Here is a 22,532-nt window from a genome sequence, read left to right as displayed (position 1 = left end):
CTGTACTGTACTTTCTTCTGGGATCGTTTCTCGCATTTAGCAATTATCCTAGTCTACCAACGTTATACATTTGTCCTACCATGAGTTCAGATAAGAATTCTGTTTTATAACATTTTCCCAATGAATATTTTTTTTTAACTTTTCCGACAAACACAAAATCTAAAATGTGAAAAACAAACCTCTTAACATTTATGAGCATGAAGAGATTAAATGAGACGTGGATTAATAAAAGTTGCAATTTTTCACGTCTAAGGAGCAAAATTCCCGGTGAGTAGCCACCCTGTTTATGCATACAAAACTGACACTTCATTACATTTTAAATATCTTTATTAATTTCAAGAAAGCTTCAACAAGTTCACTTATGAATTAGCATTTGGTCCCCTCCTTCGGCCAAATGTTTGAACAATGTTAACAAAACGCCTGTTGTACTGGATGCGGCGCTTTGCACGTCCAGTCTTCTTTCTCTTTCTTTCTTGTTTTTCCACCTAAAAAGACAGCATATCCTCAATTCAAATCTATTAATAGCTTAGTTTAACAAAACTTAATTACTGATTCGTTTCTGTAAATTTCATTTATAGGGCTGAGCCAATACCACTTTGAACCAATATTGTTACTCTCACCGATTCTGATACCGATGCTTGAAAATTATTCAAAATTTTGATTACTATTAGTGCATAAATATTCGTCTCTAATTATGTGCATCAATTTGCCATGATTTTTGCTTTAAGATATTCAATCATTACATCAGAATATTCAATTACATTTTACATTATTACAAAAAATTTAGTTTTTAAACAAAACGTCTGCAAAATAAAAAAGAAGTTGGAATTTTGCATAATTTCCTGAATATAATTAGACTTGGCAAAAGTCAGTAACAATCTGTGCCTCAAAATCCCCCCCCCCCAAATTACCAGGGGGGAGACTTTTTGTTCAAACAAACAAAAGATAAACAATTACTTTTCATTTCAAATATACTGTACTAAGAATAATATCGAATACATAAACAAATTAGTGTAGTTGTGAATGTTCAATGCTTTTTCTCTCTCAAGAGATCATTAACAAATCTACATCACATGCACAATAAAAGTAAAACAAGAATCCAAAATAATAACAACTATGAAATATAACTGATTTATATGAACATAAAGCAAAAACTAAATATGAACTTAACATAATAAAACCACTTCAACTAGTATTTCATAATTTATTAACATCTTGAACCAGTTAGTAAGGGAATTAGTTTGCTACGTTATAATATCTGATATATATAAAAGTAACAAATTATTTTCTTTGTGTAATTAATAATATATTTTTAATTTAGTAATTAATTGTTACTTTTATTAACATTATAAATATGTAGATAGTCCAATTTATATGTATGTTTGTGGGGGAGGGGGTTTGCAGATTAAGGTCTTTCTCCCCCAACAGTCTTAAATGATTTCGCACCCTGGTGAAAGTGTCATGTGGCATTCTTGCAGAGCCCATGAAAGACCAAAATACCGGAAGAGTATCGGCCAGTAAATTCCAACCAATACTTTCTGATACTAATACCACTAGTATCGGCCGATACTGATACATTGGCATCGTAATTATTTACTTTACAGTATAGAAAAAAAAATAGTAAAGATTTCAGAAACCTTTCTGGCACCTTCTCATCATGTTCGTCACAAGAAAGTGGCAACCAGAAAATGGATTCCTTCATAAAATTGGCTGAGAATCCCTCATCCCACACCTCTCCATGTTTTGCTGCTGATGCCACTTTATATTTCTCAAGTCAATTAGACACTTTTAAAAAAAATACTACAAAATATCAAATGTACTTATAACCTTATGTAGTGGAACCAGAATGTTATGTTTTTCAGGTAACCAACGTGCAAAAACTTTAAAATGCAAAAAAATTTGTACAACATTCTGCTTCACTGGGAGCATGAAGATTTTGAAGACTGAAGGTACAATGGAGGAACATGAAGAAGCTGGGAATACAAAATCAGAGTTTCACCATATTAGAGGATGGCTACTCTAGGACAATTGTAAAATTCAAGGGTACAAATACAAGTTTTCTGTATTTGAACCTTACATATTACCTGTATCACGGGGTGTTTACCAAAATTGTTGACTTTTTTTGGTTTAGTTTTTCTTAACCTTTATTTATACGACCCCTACTTAGGTAAAATTGGAAATTAGCAATTAAGAAAATAAATATTTTTTTTCCTTAACCAAAGGGTCAGTTAGGATGAAAAATTGAAGCCGTATTTAGCAAGAGAATTTGACTTGCTTTATCTATTAATGCATCCTGGACTGCATTTGGCAGACTAGCGAGGGATGGGCATCTGGACTCAGCGCCAGTGTAATCTTATATGGGGCTTGTCTTGTCGTTCCTCTATATTTGGGATTGTCCTTTCTTCATGCATCTTATCAGGCAATGTTATTCAATCAATGCCCAGATGAAATGAGTTGAAATTTATCATACAAAAACCTAACCTACCCCATCTTTCTGTTTTTGCAGAACTCTTCCTCTACTCAATCATTATACCTCATTGTGAAGCAGCAGGTCACCATACTGACAATCCAGCTCATCAGTCACAGCTTTCAATAAGCACCCAATTACACACACTAAAAAAAGAGAGACCTTCCTGATCCAGTATTTGTTTGCAGAAGTTGATATGGCCCACATGATCTGCAGGCTTTAAGGTCTGTAACAGGTGCAGGCAGTACGGTAAATATCACGGCATTATTTTGCTTTTCAGATACTTTTTCGGTGGGCAAAACATGTAAATCTCAGCCCACGCTAATTAGCAAAACAAATCTCTCACTCTGGACTTTCGAAGGAAACTGGTGATTTACTCCTTTTCCTATCATACACCCTGTGGATAACCTACTTAATATATCAATAAAACTACAAACACAAACTTACCCTTGGAGTTTGGCCTTTCACTTTACCAGCACGAGCCAAAGAACCATGGACTTTACCTGAAAGAGACAAAAAAAATCCTATTACTAGGTACATCAGAGGGAAATACAATAAACTGCTACAGCATACCACACAGCATACAAATATCATGAGTGAAAAATGCAGACTCAACCTGGATTCAAACCAGAATCTCTAGCATACCATGCCATTATTCTGCAGATTCTGCTACTGAGTCAGTCTTGTAAATGAATATTCTAATAGAATTATTTTGAGAGCCAACGAAGCACACCTTCCAACATGCATATCTTATGAGATATGACTTATCTCATCTACACAAATGAGAGCGATGGGCAATGTGTAGTTGTCCCAGAGCCAATAATTCAAATAATTTATCTCAATAAATACACTTAAAATCAAATTTTAAATATATTTTACAATATAATATCCAAAAACAACACAATGTAATCCACTGCCCATATTAAAAAGCTGCACCTTGACCTGAAATAATATGCAAACGAGAAAAAGGAGAATATCTCTATAAATACTTCAATTACGATGGTACAAACTGAATACTACAATAACATGGCGCACATCACATTTGCAGAAGTCTAATACTTTTTTAATTATTACGGTATCCCAATATACATGTAATCTAGAAAATGACACACTTACCTCCCTTCAGTGGAACGGTAACATCAAGACTAAATGATTCAAGGCTGGATACAAGCAACTGTTCATCAGACAACGGAGTCCCGCTACAGTACAAATTCAAATTATCTGCTGGAATATTTTCCAATTCTGCCACTTTCACCTGTAAAAAATCAAACGAAATATGAAAGCTATTTAATAGAACTGTAAAGAAAATAGTAAGAATTTTGTAAGATTAACTAGCTCCAAGTAAAACACCCTAAGCATTTTGTACTATTGTTACTTTAGGTATCTTTTTTGCCACTTTTGACTAATCACCAAGACATGATATGATCAAATGAAGCTGATGAAGATAATTAACGAAGAACATTAATAGTAATACTGTAAACACAAATTAACCTTTAGCCACCGGACCTCTCGCGTGCCTGTATTCTCATTCATGCCGGCGCATTATCAAGAGCTCACTTTTCAAACTTGCTGCGAAGTACAAAAAAATCGTAACTCAAGGACTAATTGCCGTAGACAGATAAAATTGCTTTTGCTTTCTTTCCAAAAGAGAGGGCCTTTAGGAGAGGTAACATTTATACATTATGCGTCCCAATAATTAGTGCTAAATGAAGAAGTTGAATTTTCTTTAAAAAGTTGGAATACCTGTACCCCCCAAAAGATCGAAGTGAATGAGAAAAATGTAGTATGTAGTGGTGGTACATTCCTACAACTGTGTAAAGTTTCGTTGAAATCAGACGGATACTTCTTGAGTAAAAAAATAACCTTATATAAAGTAGCAGTGTTGCCAGCTTTGGGACAATGTCCGAAATTTCGCTTCTAGAATCGGACCCATGGATGCTGGATAAACCAAATTTGGAGGAAAGCACGACAAAAGCATATGGCATGCACGTGTTGCAACTTTGAAAAAAAAAAAGATAAAATTACGGGTTTTGAAAATTTTGCGTAATTACATAAAATTTCGAACTTTCGGCCTTTGCCCTTGCTTCTCCCCCATGGATCCTTAATTTTTGGATGCTACTTAAAACGTTACTTTTTACTAATTCTTACATTTAGAATTTAAATTGTTCAAAAAGATGGAATAGTTCAGCAGTTATAGCCTTTTACCTTCAATTTATCCCTTAGTAACAAAAGGAAACCAAAGGGATTTTTAAAAGGGTACTTGCAATGGCCTTGTAACTACAATATATAATACCTTTATACATAAACTAATGAACAAAAGAGACAGAACTGAAATATACAATATAGTTTTATAAAAATGACACGTTAAATACTACACTGTGCTAACACATGGTTGGGGAAAATTTTGACATTCGGGCCTTTGCCTCCAAGTATCCCACTGAATCCTTAATGGTCGGATGTAGTTTGAAATGTTGCTTTTTACTCATTCTTGCTTGTAGAATTTATCATTTTCAAAAGGATGCAGTAGTTTACAAGTTATAGACACTTTTAGAAATATATCCATAGTAATATGGTGGTAACAAAGGAAAACAAAGGACTTGTTCAAACTTCGCATGTTAATAGTAGTAACAATGGATGTATTATTTTGTAATTCTAGTATGTCATACCTTCGTATGTATACTAAAGATAAAAAAATACAGAACTGAAATATCGTGTGTAGTTTTTGAGAAATTGCATGCTAATTGCTGCTGGTCGAAATATTGACCATCTGGCATTAAGGGGTTCATGTGTGGCGGTCGAAATTTTGACCGTCAGGCGGTTAAAGGTTAAAAGGCTAACATGACATTGTTTTGTTTGTTTGAATTATTGTTTTAAGTCCATTTTATACACAGACAGGCTAACTGGGACTGGATATATAGTTTAAAGTGAGATCCAAACCACTGTTTTCATGGGCCTCCACCGGGTATCTAAACCAGGACCCTTTGGCTAACATCTGTATGTCATATCTAACCTCATGTACTCATACAGGAGCATGATGGAAAAAATTGCACAGTGTGTACTTACAGACATGTATAGAATTTCATTCCTATTGAACATGCATGTGCATCATGATGATATAAAAAGTGCATAATAAGAATTGGGGCTGGCTCATCTCGGAAATACAGAAGACACAGGGTGACAAAAGTGGTGGCTAGCACTGACCCTGGTTTAGCTTTACTCTGCCCTCCCCATAACAGAAATGGTAATTGGGTCACTCCATGTCAAATCAACCAATTTTAAAATAATTGGTTGCATGACCATTTTAGAAAAACTTAATTCTAAGTGCATAAGTTTGTACATGTTTCTAGATATCAAAACCAAATGTTGGAAAAATTTTCCTGTCCTTGGTTCATCTGAGGTGGCCATTTTTCCAACATGGTGCATGGCTTTTTTCTTTTCATCATGAAGCAGTTTACAGAAACCCTAATATCTCAAAAACCATTAGAGATACAGACCTGAAACAAAATTCATTTTGTAGCTGATGAAGTATACTTTCTATGATATTTAGGTATATTTTGCTCAAAATTGCATCCTAAGTATGAAAATTATGGCGGAAATTTGGGTAAATAGTTAAACAATTGGATTTTAAGCCAATTTTTTTAATGAAGGGAATTTTTTCATGTGGAGACCGATCTACCTACAGGGTGTTTGCAAATAAAATTTCATTGCTTAGAAATGCACCACTTTTCTTCAGAGTGGGTTCAAACATAGCTGTTTACGGAATTTTGACAATTTTTGGGGTTAAATATCTCAGATGAGTCATGAAAAAATCTGAAATTTGACATAAAGGAAGCCCACCATGAACCTAACTCACAGTATTTGGCATAAAAGAAGCCCTCCATGAACCTAACTCGCAGTAAAAATCTCAACTTTTAGATTCAACTCGTTTGGTCAATATGAGGTAGCATATATGACCTAACTTGTGACGTTGCAGAATATGGTTAAGCTACATGTATAACATAGAATAATGAAAACCTTTCTTTTTTTTAAGTTGGGTTAAAAAAAAAAGCATCAGGAAATAGTCTCACAGGATTTTAATACTTGAATTTGCAAGGTATGACAATTGAAGATCTGCGAAATCTCATTGCAAAGGATTTGATTTATTTGGTACCCACGTTCATTTCGTAAACTGCTTCATGGCAAAACTGTGACTTTCCTCAACATATTATTCAATGGAACCCAAGTGTCAGCAAGTGTTTTTCTAAATGTATTAGTGCACGCAGCTTAAAAATAAGCTATTTATTTTTGAGGGTCAAAGCTGGTAGAAGATATTAATTTATGTTGCCTGTACTTTCCACTATCTTTTCTAAGAAAGACATTCGTGGAAGTATATATGAAGCATGCACCACAAGAAGATTCAAAGTCATGTTTTGATAGGATGTGGGGAAGCATGGAGTTGATCTGGGCATGAACAATCTGTTCTGTCAATGTTCCTTTGTCTATAATGTGGTTAGGGATACATTGAATTGCACAAATTAACAAATTACTCATAGGAATCCTCCCTCTTAAAATGTAATGTTTTACATGACTTACATCAAAGTTGGCCAGTATTACATATGCACTTCCGACATGCTTTAGAGATAAATTGTAATTGGTTATGCTCTTCAAGATGTCAGGAACACTGCATTCCTCAAGCATGGCATAGACATGAAAAATGCAGTCACCAAGAGTAAGAAGTATGTTACCAGGTATAAATAGAAATCGAACCATGTAAATATGCTTGTGTGTACCATGATTAATTTAGAATTAATCAATTGGTTTGATTGAATTGTTGCTTTAAGTCCACTTTATGCACAGAAAGGCTAATCGGGACTGGACCTACAGTTTAAAGCAGGATCCGAATCACTGTGCCATGTGCCTCCACCAGGTATCGAACCCGGGACCCCTTGATTACAATCGAAGACGTTATCACTACGCCATCGGGGAGGCCCTTAAGCAATTGGAACTAGAGCCAATTTATCCTCAATATTGTGATTACAACAAAGATAAAAAATACAACACAGCTTCAATGCTACATGCACTGTTATGCAAAAAAGTCTTTTCAGTGCCCAAATAGTGACTCCTGTTTGGGTAACACTCACTTCACTACCAACTTATTAGTAAAATAATTATATTCAGGAGTAGACATTGCTAAAGAAAATCAGGTGATAGTGTTTCTGTTTACAGAATATACTTTTTTCTTTCTTTTTTTCGCTTGCAAATGCAGGCTAAGAAAAACCATGAATCGAACTAAGATGGAAGTTATACAGTTGGAATGAGATCTTAAAACACCTATTTCATTAATTAATAGGAAATTGGGTTAAAGTAATTATTATTTAAGAGATACTTATTGAAATAGCCATCAGTCAGCTCCCAGTCATCCTTATGAAATTGCATTATACGAGGCGTATTCGGAAAGTAAGTACCAAAAGGGTGTAAGAAATAAAGAAATAGTTTGTACATTTTTTATTTGCATTGTATTCTACAGACCTTAAACTACTTTTCTACGTAGTTTCCACCATTTTTCAAGCATTTGTCATAGCGTGGCACTGGTTTTTGTATCCCATCGTCATAGAATGTTCCCACCTGTAATGAAAGCCATCCATGCACTCCTGCTTCGACGTCATCATCCTCGTCTAAACGCTGGCCACAAATTTCGATATTCCAGGCAATCTGTCACAATTTCATAGAGGACTGTTTTCTTGAAATTTGTGGAAATTCCATGGAAAGCGACGATATTGTGAAGCGTCTGTTTTCACGAATTTCCACGTCGACCGCATGCACCATCGAAAATAAAGACCTCTCACAGTTGACGGTGGATGTCTACCGGTTTCACGTTTCTTGCATTAAGAAAACAAATCATAGACCGGACTTCACAGTCGGCGGGCCGATTGATTTTCTTGAACATCTCAAACCTTCATAAACCTACTAAGGAAAAGCATGACCTGCTCCCACAACTGCCTGTGGCTTGCTAACGGATGAAGAACATCAGCGAGAATTCACACAGTCGCGACTGCAGCGCTATGGCGGCAATATTTGCAAACTGTACTTACTTTACGAATACGTGTGTGTATTTTATTTTCAACCAAAATACAGAAAACACTTCAAGCAAAATACAGAAAACACACAAACGACAAAAACATAGACTGTACTATCCCAGGGGTCCTGGGTTCAACTCCTGTCATGGGTGGCCCGGTTTTCAAGGTGAACTTTCCAAAAAATTCAAGGGTATACAATCAATGTTTTCTCTATTTCAGCCTTATGTATTACTGCCTCTCACCACACACATACACACACAAATATATTAACAATATAAAGGGCCTGTGAGATTCCAAGGTATTAAAAAATTGTAATTCAATTAAGTTGAATGGTATACATTCAATTTAAGGTGCTCAGCTTACATTTGCAATTTCGCAAACTCAGACTAATCTACAAACCCAAGTCACAAATGATACGGGATATAGTAACCTACAAGAAAATGTTAATTGTATAAGTAGTTCAAATTCACCAAATCAACTTAAAGATATCTAATCTCGCAAAAATCTTCCGTATGTCAGATTGCTCGGCAAAAAATACCAACAAATCAAATGGACTGAGAGAATTGATTTCTTTTCTTTTCCTTCCTCGATAAAAATGAAAGCAAAACTGTAAAAAACTTGCCTCAGGGCATTAATAAATATGAATAAATTCAATGGGATTTGGATTAATAAAAGTTGCCATTTTTCACGTCTACGAGAAGAATTCAAGCAGAATTTACGCACAATTCCCGGAATCAATAATTCACGCATAATTCCAGGAATTCAAGGAATTTCCGGTAAGTAGCCACCCTGGTGTTCTTTGAGAGTGTTCCCTTCATCAATTTCATCATATTGTAACTCATCATCATCGCGATAGTCAAAAGTGACAAGAAACGAAAGCACACCCAATCAAATCAATATACTGAACTGTTATTTTTTAAAAAAGTAATGAAAATTACCATAAGCGAGCTCAAAATATTAATAAAATATTTTTAGAACTATATTTGAATTCAGGTGCTAGGTAAAAATTTTTAGGTGGCATGATGACAGTGCTATCCCTGATTGTATTCTGGCAAGATTTTAAAATGAATATAAAGTAAAGTAAAAATAAATTATTACTCATACCTTAATTTCTCCAATTGACTCACTACCCTCACATTCGAGGGTGTGGGTTTGTTGACCACGAATCTGCAACTGCATATTTTTGATCTGGAACAGAAAAAAGCAAGTCAATGAATATAATGCCAAATTCATAAAATATACTACATATACACTTTCTGTTGAAGCAAATCATATTATTTTATTGTAAAATTGCAGTAAACATACTCATAATCGGGTTTCAAAAACAGAAACTAATGTGGTAGCATAAAATAAGAAGCAGAAACGTGTGGTTCCAGTTAGAAACATCCTATGTTACGATGTGGAGAAACTTCGAAGCCACGGCAAATTAAATTAGGTCACCACATATAAGCACCAATTCTCTTCATATAATATGCTAATATTCTCACTACGGGCCAAGTTCCTTTTGTTTTATTCAGATTTCATCATGCTACAAATGCAATTTTTACATGGTTCGATTTCGAGTTACTTCTGTTAGCACATACTGCGGAGTTTTAGCGATTACTTAAGTCTTTCATCAATATATGCTTTTGTAATTAGGTTAGGCAAGCCAGGTTTGGTTCTCTTAGCATTAAAATAAAGTCCCTAAATGCATTCTACTAAGATCCCGATTTACTTCTACATTAATTCCCACTAGTCTATGATACTTACAGTCACTTGTCAACGGAAAATACTTTGTCCATGCTTGCGTAAAATAATTTTCAATTTCCTCTTTTTTCTTTTTTTTTCGAAATCCAAACAGTGCTCATTTCTTTAAGGAAGATTCAAATTTCGTGTGAGAAAGATTGCCAAAATTCTACGATAATTAGTCTTCCTGCTCGGAGAATTTGAAAAACAATTATAAAACAATCGGAACCCTTACCCTCACTACTGTCAAGATAAAAATTGAAACAAATACAGTGGATACCTACGCCAGATTGTTGTTTAAAAAAAAGTGCAATTTATCAGGGGAAAAAGACAAAATATCTTTACCAAGTATCCGTGCTTCCTATCGAGAAGGCACTTTTTGCTTCATAGAAGAGCGAGTATCATAGAATGGTGGAAATTATTGTGAAACTAAATTTGAAGCTTTCCGAAACATATAAGCACTGTTTGGAGTTCCGAAAAGTCGTATTTATCTGTGAAAAGATATAATAGGTACCTTGTGCAAATATTCCCTAACTTCCAATCGACGTGGCATTCCACAGACTACTGCCAACACAAGGATCAAAAAGGGTTTTATGGTTGAGACTAGCACCAATATGAGATGTTGAAAGCATTTTGACAAATTATTGTAATGCTAAGAGCTCTAAACCCGTGCCACCTACCATAACCGTGAAAGCATTTAGATATGTTATTTGAATAGCAAGAGGGGCCCAGGTTCTGAATCTTCTAATTTCAAATTTATCATGGTGCACAGGCATTTTTTACTCTACTCAATTTCTAATTGCATCTGTTAACACATACTAACTACAGAGTTTAAGTGATTACTTATTGACATTTTCTGGAGAACATATACTCCTGTATGATTCTTTGCAATCAGCCATTCCTTTATGGACTGCTTCTGCTTTCGATGTTAGTTTTAGGTTGGTCAGATTTAGGGTTCCTAGCATTAATAAAATATCCATAAATCCTTTCGTTGGTAGATTGGGTGGGTCAGATTTAGGGCTCTAAGCATTATAATGCACCCTCTAAATGAGTTCAACGGACGGCTGATCACATACTATCACAGAATGTAAGGTTCTAGACACGAGATTGGATTAACATATTCATAATGAACGAGTGTCATAGAATTATTAAGAACTTTGTGGTATGCTAAATTAAATTAAAAAAACAAAATTAAAAAAAAAAACTTTAGTACAATATTATAGCCTGACTGCATGAAAAGCATTAACAAAAATGTGTTGTGTGTCGGATGCTTTAAAAACATAGCAAATTAATAAAATCTTCCACATGGATATTTTATATATATATTATTTTTAAGGGTTTGTTGTAAAAACACGCCCTCTCAATAAAGATGATATTAATTATAATAATTAAGTATTATTATTAATTCAGGAAATTTCCTTCCAGAGAGGTGAATCGTATCCATCTCCTGTAAATAGAGATTTGTAGCAAGCCAGTAGTTAACCTCGAAAGCCGTTGTTCTGTCAGGAATTCAAACAATGCAATTTTCCTGGTCAAGTGGAGCTAACAAAGGTGCTGATCACCCGGAAATAGCAGGGCCAATGACCAGGGGATTGGAAGAAGGAATAAGTTAGAGAGCAACGAGCGGTGTGGGGTCTTTTGTCTTGAAGAGAGAAGAAACTGGGGAGATTGAGCGAGCCAGTACACACCTATTCTGAGAATTTTCTACGGGAACTTCTTCATCATCAGATATACAGGTATTATCCTATTTCCAACCACGTTGATCTAGACTTGAAGGTATAAATCCAAATGATGTGTTTTGCAATTTCTAAGTGTGTAAAGTAATCTCTTGCCCATTACCATCAAGTTATCTGCCAGGGGCGAGTGCTCACCAGTGAGGATGAATGATTAAGTAAGCTACATCACCCACCTTAAAGGTTAAGGTTCTTGGTTTGATCCCCCTTTCCTCAGAGAACGTTACAAATGCATGAAAAGCACTAAAAAAAGTGTTGTGTGTCTGATGCTTTAAAAACATAGCCAATTTTGACTTCATTTTTCTGTGAAACACACAGGCTACAAATGCTAAACATTTTTGTTGGTAAAATATTCAAATTCTACACATTCGCAAATATTTATGCCTTAATGCAATTAAAAACAACAATAATTTTTAGATTAATTCATTTTGTTATTTACATGGAGTAGGCCCACTTTTCATGGAATGACTTCCCAGTACTCCTGTAAAACTTGCAGAAAATAATCAAACATTCGGTACTGTTACCACTAAGAGCCCTAAACCTGACTCGCCTAACCTAACTATGAAACACATGAGATGGCAGCAGCAGTCCATAACAAATCATACAACTAATGGAAGTGAAAACCCATTCTCGGTAAAACTTCGATGCGGTCCCAACGATTTCTTCATTTTTACACAAGAAACTACCTACGGAAACTAGTTTCTGTAGTATTTTGAAGTTCGTGGAGGTATTTTCTTACATCGTGGAATCTATTTCACCGGGAAATCATGTATTTTTGAACAGACTCCGGCGCACATTTTTCATTCCTTGCACTATGTGAACTAAATGTTGCGAATGTTTGATGACGTAACTCCCTGTCAGTGTTTCCAACCACTGTTTGCCTAAAGTAACCTAACCTTGCTGTGCATGGTTTGTGGGGCTATTCATGAATGGTTTGAGGGGATTTTTCGGTTTCTGGGGCTATCCGTCCATGGTTCGTGGGGCTATTCATGAATTGGGGCTATCCGTGAATGATTCGTGGGGATTTTTCAGTTGACAAGGTTGAAAACACTGCATACCCAATGATGATGTATCACGCTAGTCAAGCTGTCTCGCCATATTGTGTCTTACAGAAGTGAAATAAGGAACAATAATAATTACTCCTCATGTCACAAATTGAAATTATTTTTGTGAAAAAAGCAAAATACCACCTAGAAGAATCTTTCGTAATGCAGAATAGGTAAGTACGAATGTTACCATGCCGAAGTTTTACCCCATTCTCAAGCAAATATGCAATAAATCATCATTAATTCTGGTACAATTCCTGTGTACCATGATGAAAACGAAACTTCGGCTGAGTAGTCTCTCATCTCTTTGGCTATGTACATTTCCAGAAAACACAGTATTGGACGGCACCAAACATTCACCCTGTGTGGGAGCAGCTACTTCACTTTTCAAAAATTGGTGTTTGGTGTGAGTAATGTGCATAATTCGACCTACATTTTTTTATAGTACTGTCAACACAGAAGTTTGAACATTTTAATGAATTTGCTGCTCAACTGACTGAACATGAATGATGGTTGATGTGTCACACTGGAGTACAGGGTGGAAAATAAATCTACACTATACAGAAACTGAAGGAACAGCAGCGATGTAGTAGTTTCCACAGATCCCCTACTTTATGCAGTGTGTAGCAAAACATGATTCGATGTATAGAGCTTTGTTACTCAATGCTACTGACCCGGGCTACATTTTCGTGTACATGAGACCGCGGATTAAAAAAGCACGTACCTGCAGATCGGACATTGATTTTTATTGTAGTATCACATCAGTACTTGGAAGTACTACTCAGATCGTTTACGAGAAAAATATTTTATGTCTCGTACCGTTTACAAAGTTGTCTTTTGAAAAATTGCACATTATAATGACATCTTTTTTAAATATAATACACCAAAAATCTCAAAACCACAAATAAAGTTAAGAAACAATAGTTTCACAAATAATGTTACATAAAAATTATGCTAAGCTTTCCCTTACAGTGAACTGCTGAGACAAGTATTTCTATCGATTTATTGCTTTAATGTATTAGCAAACATATACACGTGCCTTGCAACATGGTTCCACAACTTGCATCACGTTCTACGTCTGCACATATTTTGTTGCGACTTGCAATAAAAGGCGCTTGATATACTTTTAATATTTACTTTCCTGAGTTTAGCAATAACATACAATAAATATTATGTATAGTGCAAAAATAATGATATAATTATACAAATATTAAACATACATTTGTACAACCAACCTTTCTCTCTCTCCTTGCTTGTCGTCCACCTCCAAAGAGAATAAATTACTCAAATTAGATACTGAAATAGTTACTACTTGTCTTGAAAATGCACATTTTACCACAATTATCCACATATTAATTACGAAAAAATATTTTTACCCGATATTTATTAACTAAATATTCATTCCTTGAATATTTAAAATTTCTCGAAATAAGTTTTCACCTATGTTGTAGTTGTTTCCGGTTTCGTCAACTTTGGTCGTGCGAAGTGTGCGAATTCCCGAGATAATGAAAACGTGCGTTTACGGATCGGCCAAAGTGGGGATTCCTCTCCACAACTCCAACTTTTACGCAAATTATTTTACTGCTACTTCAGCAGGCCTTTGGAACACTTGGGTAATAGCGTGCACAGGGTCGTCGGAACCGGGGGGGGACATGATCCCCACTCATCATCGAGGGGGGTCAAAATAGTCCTTTTGCTCCCCCCGGTCGCGTGCTAAAAATGAGATTATATTTTTTCCAACTTGTGTTTCGTTTTGAAAAAATTGGGAAAAATATTTTTGCACTAGTTAAATGAACGTGGACTCAAGTTTCGATACCAGCAAGAAGTACGTGACAGAAAGATCCATGTGTAGATAAGAATCGCAGCCACGTCTCCGCAAATCAAGTGTAAGGTGGAATTATATAGTCGTTTCTCAAGAAAGGAAAGCGTCTTGAGACCTCTCTTAAGACGCCATGCTGTTTCATAAACGTATCTCAAGATACTAGCCAAGAGACGGTTTGCTTCACCATCTTGGATAAGAACAGTCTGTGCCAAGAGACACTTTTGGCGTTTCATAGTTCTCTCTCAAGATCCATCTTAAGATTCGCTGTTTCATAGACACTTCTTGGCAGCGTAAGAGCGATATTCGGTCTCTTAAGATCCTGTATTCGCCAAGAGAACGAAACAGGTCTCTTGAGATAACGAATGTTCTCTTGAGAAAATAAAAATGGACGTTGCAGTTAGAAACTATGATAAAGAGGATGCATATTTTGAAGATTTTCTCATTGCAACAGCTGTTTTGTCCAGTTTTTATGCCTCAGTTTTGCATCAGGTATGTAAATTGAACTACTCTCTACGTAATTATCTTAGTTTGAGGAAATATAAACCTTGTTAATTGGTTGTACTGCCTCTCTTTCTTTGGTTTATTGATTCATAAAGAAAAGTGTAATCCTGTATTATAATAATATTGCTTCTGCATGAACATTATTTGATTCTGAAGTAGTGCATCGATTTGTTACTCAGTTGTGTAGCAAAATAATGGAATACAATAGGATTTCGGTGCCGTTAATCCAATGTACTCCCTCGAGAATTGTTTTGTTTTCTTTTTAATGGACAGATTTCGATGTTTTACGTAATATTAAATTGGTTCCAACTCGCGGAAAACACAAATAACGGATGTATTTGATTCCAAAGTATGACCGGCGTAAGTTAAAACCTTCCATCTACGGTTACTTTCGCCGCCTTTTATTAGTAAAAAACCCGTTTATGTGCACACAAAAAGAGCGAAAGAACACGTCAACTCCAAACCTAACACTCCTAACTTAACGACGAAAATTTTTAGCTCCTGTTGTGGAATGTCGTGCTGGGTGCTATATTCACTTGCAAGAAGCCCTCAGGCTGTTTCACAGTAAGGTAACAGACGTACTTTATTTCACAATGACACATCTGTGCGAGCTAAGAATAGTGAAAAACCTCAACATTTAACATAAACCATGCAAGGCATTTACTTTCTTGAGGGAGTACAGATTTCTATTTTGGGCAACTACTGGCACAATGTGGTGAGACCAGATATATCTTTCACACATTTTCAATGTATGTATGTTGTCAAATTACTCACACTAACTTGGGAAAATAAACAAGACAATAACAGTTAATCAAACTACCTAACCTGTGCACTATAGAAGTTTCTGATTATTTTTAGACACACAAATGGAATACCTAACTGCCCTCCCTAACATGCAGTGCAAAAGATAGAATACAAGAAAATATTTGTGTCTTAAAAATAAATTTCCACAGTGACAAATCACGAGACCTGGTGAAAATAGCCCCAAAGCTTGGTTCATCACCTGGTGAATGAAGGTAGTCGCTGATTTTATTTTATTACTACAGTATATATGATTACACAAAAATATATGATTTAACATGAACATATTTGAACAAGCATAGTTGTGAAATCATGAATATTTCTCTTCTATTTTTCATTCCAAAGGTGTACACAGAAGAGGCTGTATCCCTTCAGATAATTTTTATTTGACATAAATTAATATAGGTCCAAACTCTGCTTTTGTAATTTCGATATTCTCATAGTACACACATGCATTTACATAAATCATATTCTACATGTGCCTATAAGCAAATACTGAACAGGTTTTCTGATGAGAATAATTTTACCATCCTGCTCGTGTGCACTTATGCAAGTAGTTTAGGCAGGTATGTAGAAATTGTTTAGATTTGAATAATACTGAAAAACTTTTACAAACACAGTTATTTTCATGTTATTAACTTCAGAAATGAGTATTTTCTGCATTTCAAAATGCACAAGATATGGACATTTTAATAATCAGGTATGTGTATTGGGTTAATTTGTGGTCAGGCATTAATTTATGTGGAATGAATTTTCGTTACAACTTTCCATGTTCTTATTTTAAATTGTGAGATCAGTCTTAAGGATATTTTGTTGTTATTTTTTCAGGTAGTGCAGGTCCAAAAAGTGAGTTCTTGACTTCGTGGCTAGATGGGCAGGAAGTATTTATGATAATTCGATATTCCAAAGGACAAGATGCAATTCTTCATGGCAAGGGATATTCAGCTCAGCTCGACCATACCTCTACAGTCCATTCCAAGACCCACCAACTGATCCTGAAAGAGGTACAACTATGCCCATGCTCAGCAGAGGAATGTTGTGGAGAGTACCTTTGGGATATGGAAGCGACGTTTTCCACGTTTGTCCAGAAGACTTGGAAACAGTTCGAGACATTGTTATCGCGTGTGCAGTTTTCCACAATATGGGTATCATATACAGTGGCGATGTTGAAATTTTCAAGGAACCTCAGATATCATGTCTGTAGAAATAGAGCCTACACGTGTGCATCGTAACAATGGTGAGCTGCAAAGGAGCTTCTTGTGAATAGACTGTTCATATGAATATAACAATGTGGTCAGCTTATACTTTGTCAAAGACTATTCACTCAGTTTTCAATGGTTCTCTTTTTCTCTCGCACACAATTTTCTGCATCAGCATGTGTGTGTGACTGTGAATTATAGTGGTAGGAATCCTAGTTTTATGAGATTCGTTTGATTTTTATTGTGAACGCTGTTTTAGCATTTTCCATGACGTTAAATTCGTATTCATCCAAGTGCTGTGTGCATTGATACTATTGATTGATACTAAGAATATCAACAAGTTATGCTGCAAAACTGTATTTTCCTTAAAACCATGCATTTTACTGGGTGATTCTCCAAAAAGTGAACATTTTGAAAGCAAAAATTTGCGAATTTCAAAACTGTTCTAAAAAATCTGAAAAAAATCACACTTACTCTACATGAGATCATAAACAAGGGAAAAATAAGGGGAATACACCTTCATGCTCCAAAGTGGTTGAAACAAGGCATTTAAATTTCAGCCACCAGGAGAGTGACGGATGATACCAGGAGAGTGACATAATTAGTACTGTTGTAGCTTAGCTAAAATATTACCCCAAAAAACACACACACATTCCAGGAAAATAGAAAAATTATTATTTACTAAATTATAAAATTGAATACAGCTGTTGAAAGATAAAGTAAAGCCTCTAGATCAGCCATAACTTGAAGCTGAGCCAAAAATATAAAACACAACGAAAGCTTTATATGGAGCGGCCAAAAAACAAGGTATTGGTTTAGCCTAAAAACTGTCCAGGAAGCAGAAATTTGCAACTCTATGGCTGCTTCCAATGGGTGTTGGAGGGTTAATTTTTTTTATGACATCTTCGATGGGGTAGTCATGGATGTCTTTAGTTTTCGGCCAAGACCAGGATGTTCTTTTGGAATTGCTTGGTTCCATGGCATTGATGAAAAGTTTCCCTGGTCCAAGTTCAATTATTTCTCCAGGGAATATCAGGTTTTCATAGTGAAATATGACCCATTCTCCTATATTGTAAGTCTGCATCAGCTGGGCTGAAATTAAAATAAAATCTAACATATAATTTACTATATAATGATAACTTTTAATGTGTGAATGTTAGTAGCAGGGCTACTTTAAATTATTGCAAAAATTAAATAATTTGAAATTAAATTTGGCCTTTAACTGCTGACCTCATTATATAGCCCACTTAGAGTTCTACTATTTTTCATTTATATATAGTTTATTTATCTTATTCTATGATTAAAGTATGCATTGTTCTTTATATCTTTTAATCCTTTGTCTACTAACAATTTGAGAAATCAAGACAATTTAATTTATTTTACTTTTAACATACAGTAGGTACCGGTATTAGATTTATGTAGGCCTACTTATGCTTATATCAAAAACTAAAATTGTAGGTATACTACAAAATCTACTATAAATTGTAGATGAAAAATTTAAAAAAAAAAATTGTCGAACATACAATGTGGACTAAACTTAGTCAAATAAAATCAAAGAAATTTTCTTACCTTGTGTCAGATGAGTTGAGTTTGAAACAAAGATTCCATAATGCTCACAGTTTTTGTCAGCCTTGCATTCTTCACAGCTTAGGGTCCTGTAGTTCATCTTTGTGTCAGTCTCTCCAAGTGCAGCTGTGACCTGGTGAACCTTCATTGTTCCTTTCACAGCTTTTAAATCGCCCGCAGATGACAAAAATGAATCAACCCTCAATATGATGTCCTCCTCAACAACCCACAATTTGATGTTTGGACAGTTTTCTTTCCAAATTTTCTCAAGAATAATGATGTTGTTAACATCATATCCCAAGGAAACCATGTTATCCGCTGTACGTTTCAGGCAGCCACCTATCCCATCAGGGGCACCTTTTCCATGACCAGCTTCTGTGAAGTTCCAAATTGCCTTTTTGATCCTGGGGAATTTCTCTTGTAGGTATTTTTCAAGTAGGTAAAAGTTCTTTTTGTTTCGGTACTGAGTGGATGGTGAGTCGGACAAGAAATGGAGAGCTGTAATTCTTTTATCTTGTAGCACGTCTGTCAAAATAGGCTCAAGGTGTGCCCAAATTGCAGATGGATCATGGCGAGGGCTTTCTGACAGTGTGCAAAAAGAAACTGGTTTTATTGAAGTGTTGTCCTCAGTCATGTGGTATGCTACACCAGTATGAAGCGTAATTTCATTCCTTGAAGCACCAAAATGCATTGACTGGACTTCTTTAGCATACTTAAGTGCATAGTTTTCACTAAAATCTATGTGAATTAATGCTTCCTCACAACTCAGATTTTCTTTAAGCTTTCTTAAATACTGGTGCTGATGTCTAATGTTTGCAATGTGGATCATGAACTTCTTAATAGACATTTCCAAATCATCAATGGCTTTTCCAATAGTACTTGTTATTGCATCCTTTTTGATAATCTGAACAGTTTTCTCTTGGTCTTTGATTTTACGTTTTTCTTTATGCAACATCCACTTCTGGTATGTGAAAGTATCATTTACATTGAAGTCATTGTAAGGAATCGTGTTTTCGTTGCAGTCATTACATTTTCTCAACAGGCAAGCCTCGCGATTTTTCTCACAACACAAAATTTCAGCCAATTCTTCTGGGTTCTGTGCATCAATCACCTTACTCTTGTTCAGTTTATCGACTAGCATTTCCATGTTGTGATGTACTCTACACAAACATGTGTCTCTGCCCTTAAGACTTGGTTTGACAACCCAGAACGGACGTAATTTACAATAAAATGAATAACTTATAGAAACACCAGGGTTCTGTCTTCTAAATCGTTTATGCAGCTCGTTCATTGTATTATTGAGGTATCTTTTCTGCTTTTTAATTTTATTTCTGGTAATGAAATCGTTTTTTCCAGGGCTGACGGTGGTATTTTCATCATCATGAAAGAAATGGTCAACTTTTTCCCTGATCCTTTGCTTCAATTTATTCTCATTGTGGGCAACCACAGTACGAATTCGGATAAACGGCAATGCTTTTTGCATCCTATACTTTTTTATTATCTTTCCACTCAGAGACTCCTTCAGGAATTTTTTGGTCTTGTAAGAATTGATGGATTTGAATGTGTGAGCTATTTGTGACTTAATGACTTCTCCTGTGAACAGTTCTCGTCTTACATCTTCATCAACAGTTCTGCCTTGGAGAAAATGTTTAACTTTTGTGCGAGGTGTCATCTGTTCTTCCTTATTCAGTCTTCTTTTCTGTTCAATTTCTTTCTTCAACAGCCTTTCATAACGCTTCCGATATTTTTCAGCTCTTTTCTCACATGCATCTAAATCCAGCTTCAGCCTTTTCAGTTCTCTCGATTTCCGTACATCATTACGACGCTTTCGTTTCCTTGTTTCAGCTATCCTGCCATCGGAGTTTTTCGACATGACATATAAAGATGCATCGCTGAACTTATTTGTGTCTGGAGTTATGCTACTTGAGGCACGAGTAACAATTTGGATTCGAGGACTTCCATTGGTGAGGTTTGTGTTTGGATCCGGAGTAGCCTGCCTACTTTCTGGTGATAGTGAAACAGGTTCTCCATTTACTAATTGATCAAGTTCTTGACTTGGATCATCAGGGTCACTATCAGAGGGTGTGTTATTCTCTACAAACTGGTTTGTTTGCTGTTGAATTTTGCTTTTCATTCTGTGTTTCTTTTGGCGCACTCTCCACTGTTGCCTTGTAGCCCTTTGGTCTCTTGTTGATTGTTGTGTAATTAGTTTCACTGTTCCCTTGTTTTTTCTTGATTCATATTTTGTTTTCCACTTGGCCTTCTCAATTTCCAATTTTTGTGGGTCATTTTTCAATCTCTCGTACCTTTTCCTTTCAGCTTCTCTCTTTTTCATTAGCCTCTCCTCTCTAGACTGTGTTGTCTTTTTTTTCTTTCCTGCCATTATTAGTGATGACTCTGAAAGAAATTATTTAAACTGATGTCAAATTTGATGGCTTTATTTTAATATTATTTTTATTTAATTAAATCAAACTGAATAATTCAGTGTGTTCCAAATTGCATAAATTGTCCAATAAAGGTAATTAAAAATGTAATTTAGGTTTAGTTAAAAATCTCTTTAGGTATGGGTTTTTTCTAGGTTTTAAATATACCCTGCAGTGCAATATTGAAATAGCCTATGGCCAGATTCAATTTAATGATATTTTTTTTTTTGTGCTATCTTAAATTGTAATTTTGATTATAGTTTGTGGCCAAAATGCTAACACATAGAAACAATTGAAAAAGTTAGCCTATATAAATGTAGGCTGCACTATTTAAGAATTGCTGAATGGTCACCCAGCTCAGTGCTCAAAAGTATATTTTTATGTATTTTATAGGATCAATATTGGGTAAGTAAAAATGGCCTGATAAAAATTGTAAAATTCAGAACTTGGGCCTGATGTAAAAGCTCCATTACTCTGTGATAGTGCACAGCAGCTGTATAGGCTTACAAATCGAATGTACACAATGAAATTGATCCGAATTTGTTCCCTTCATGTGATAAGTGTCACTCTCCTGGCTGATAAGTCACGCTCCTGGCACAAGAAATACCAGGAGTGTGATATTATTGCCAGGAGTGTGACAGCCAGGAGTGTGACATTTGGATGGATTAGGCCTAATAATCAAAGCCTAGGGCAAAAGTTGAGATTACAAATTTCTGTCAGGTGATGACATTGCTTAATGGCACATAATCATAGTTATTTCAAAATATTTGGGTTATTATTTGTTATAAATAAGTTAACCAGGAGAATGACAGCAAAATATGCTACGAACCTGAATTTGGAACTTCCCAATTTGATAAAAACACAAGGACAAGTAGCTCTTCCACAGTACTCTACAGCTCAAACAAGATGGCTGAAAGAAACATTGTTGCCAGATAACAAACCAAAAAATCCTTTTCTTTCACTGTAAATATTTAAAAAATTCCTTGAGCCAGGAGAGTGACATGAAAACTTCGGACCCACTTTGAAGTGGTGTAACAGGATCATGTCAAATGATTAAATTTAAAAAAAAAAGTTTTTTTTATACCTTCAACTATGTAAAAATGAATAATATTAATGAAACTTATGTAATGTTAATGATAACATTTTAAATGAGTATAGTTTGTTTTAACAAAAGATCCGGACATACCAGGAGA

At 35.3% G+C, this 22,532-nt stretch overlaps 2 protein-coding genes across 4 annotated transcripts; both read right to left on the bottom strand.

The window, feature by feature from the left end:
• Positions 1-309: 309 nt before the first annotated feature.
• RpS30 (ribosomal protein S30) lies at positions 310-14,384 on the bottom strand. Of its 2 annotated transcripts, none has more exons than XM_083124715.1 (5): positions 14,263-14,384; positions 9,628-9,711; positions 3,584-3,722; positions 2,915-2,970; positions 310-485 (listed from the first exon to the last, which is right to left on the bottom strand). In XM_083124715.1, the coding sequence occupies exons 2-5, from the start codon at positions 9,700-9,702 to the stop codon at positions 360-362; spliced, it is 396 nt and encodes a 131-aa protein (XP_082980841.1). In that variant the 5' UTR covers positions 9,703-9,711; positions 14,263-14,384; the 3' UTR covers positions 310-359. The 2 variants fall into 2 exon arrangements, with proteins under 2 accessions (XP_082980841.1, XP_082980842.1); XM_083124716.1 differs by having other exon boundaries at positions 14,248-14,302.
• Positions 14,385-17,764: 3,380 nt separating this feature from the next.
• LOC145988715 (uncharacterized) lies at positions 17,765-22,342 on the bottom strand. 2 transcript variants are annotated; one of them, XM_083123819.1, is made up of 3 exons: positions 22,169-22,342; positions 18,920-21,313; positions 17,765-18,442 (listed from the first exon to the last, which is right to left on the bottom strand). In XM_083123819.1, the coding sequence occupies exons 2-3, from the start codon at positions 21,297-21,299 to the stop codon at positions 18,171-18,173; spliced, it is 2,652 nt and encodes an 883-aa protein (XP_082979945.1). In that variant the 5' UTR covers positions 21,300-21,313; positions 22,169-22,342; the 3' UTR covers positions 17,765-18,170. The 2 variants fall into 2 exon arrangements, with proteins under 2 accessions (XP_082979945.1, XP_082979946.1); XM_083123820.1 differs by having other exon boundaries at positions 18,920-22,342.
• Positions 22,343-22,532: the final 190 nt, after the last annotated feature.

Source organism: Lepisma saccharinum, chromosome 6, assembly GCF_977018435.1.
Source record: "Lepisma saccharinum chromosome 6, izLepSacc3.1, whole genome shotgun sequence".
Taxonomy (NCBI): domain Eukaryota; kingdom Metazoa; phylum Arthropoda; class Insecta; order Zygentoma; family Lepismatidae; genus Lepisma; species Lepisma saccharinum.
The sequence above is the reverse complement of the archived record's forward strand: the minus strand, read 5'-3'. Positions and strand labels throughout refer to the sequence as shown.

Bases quoted from the DNA above. Each gene is read 5' to 3' on its own strand.
- LOC145988715 (XM_083123820.1), bottom strand. From the start codon at position 21,299: ATGGCAGGAAAGAAAAAAAAGACAACACAGTCTAGAGAGGAGAGGCTA. The intron at 18,443-18,919 runs GTAAGAAAATTT...TTTTAATTTCAG, and splicing joins CTCAACTCATCTGACACAAG to CCCAGCTGATGCAGACTTAC.
- RpS30 (XM_083124715.1), bottom strand. From the start codon at position 9,702: ATGCAGTTGCAGATTCGTGGTCAACAAACCCACACCCTCGAATGTGAG. The intron at 3,723-9,627 runs GTATGAGTAATA...GATTTTTTACAG, and splicing joins AGTCAATTGGAGAAATTAAG to GTGAAAGTGGCAGAATTGGA. The intron at 486-2,914 runs GTAAGTTTGTGT...CTGTCTTTTTAG, and splicing joins TGAAAGGCCAAACTCCAAGG to GTGGAAAAACAAGAAAGAAA.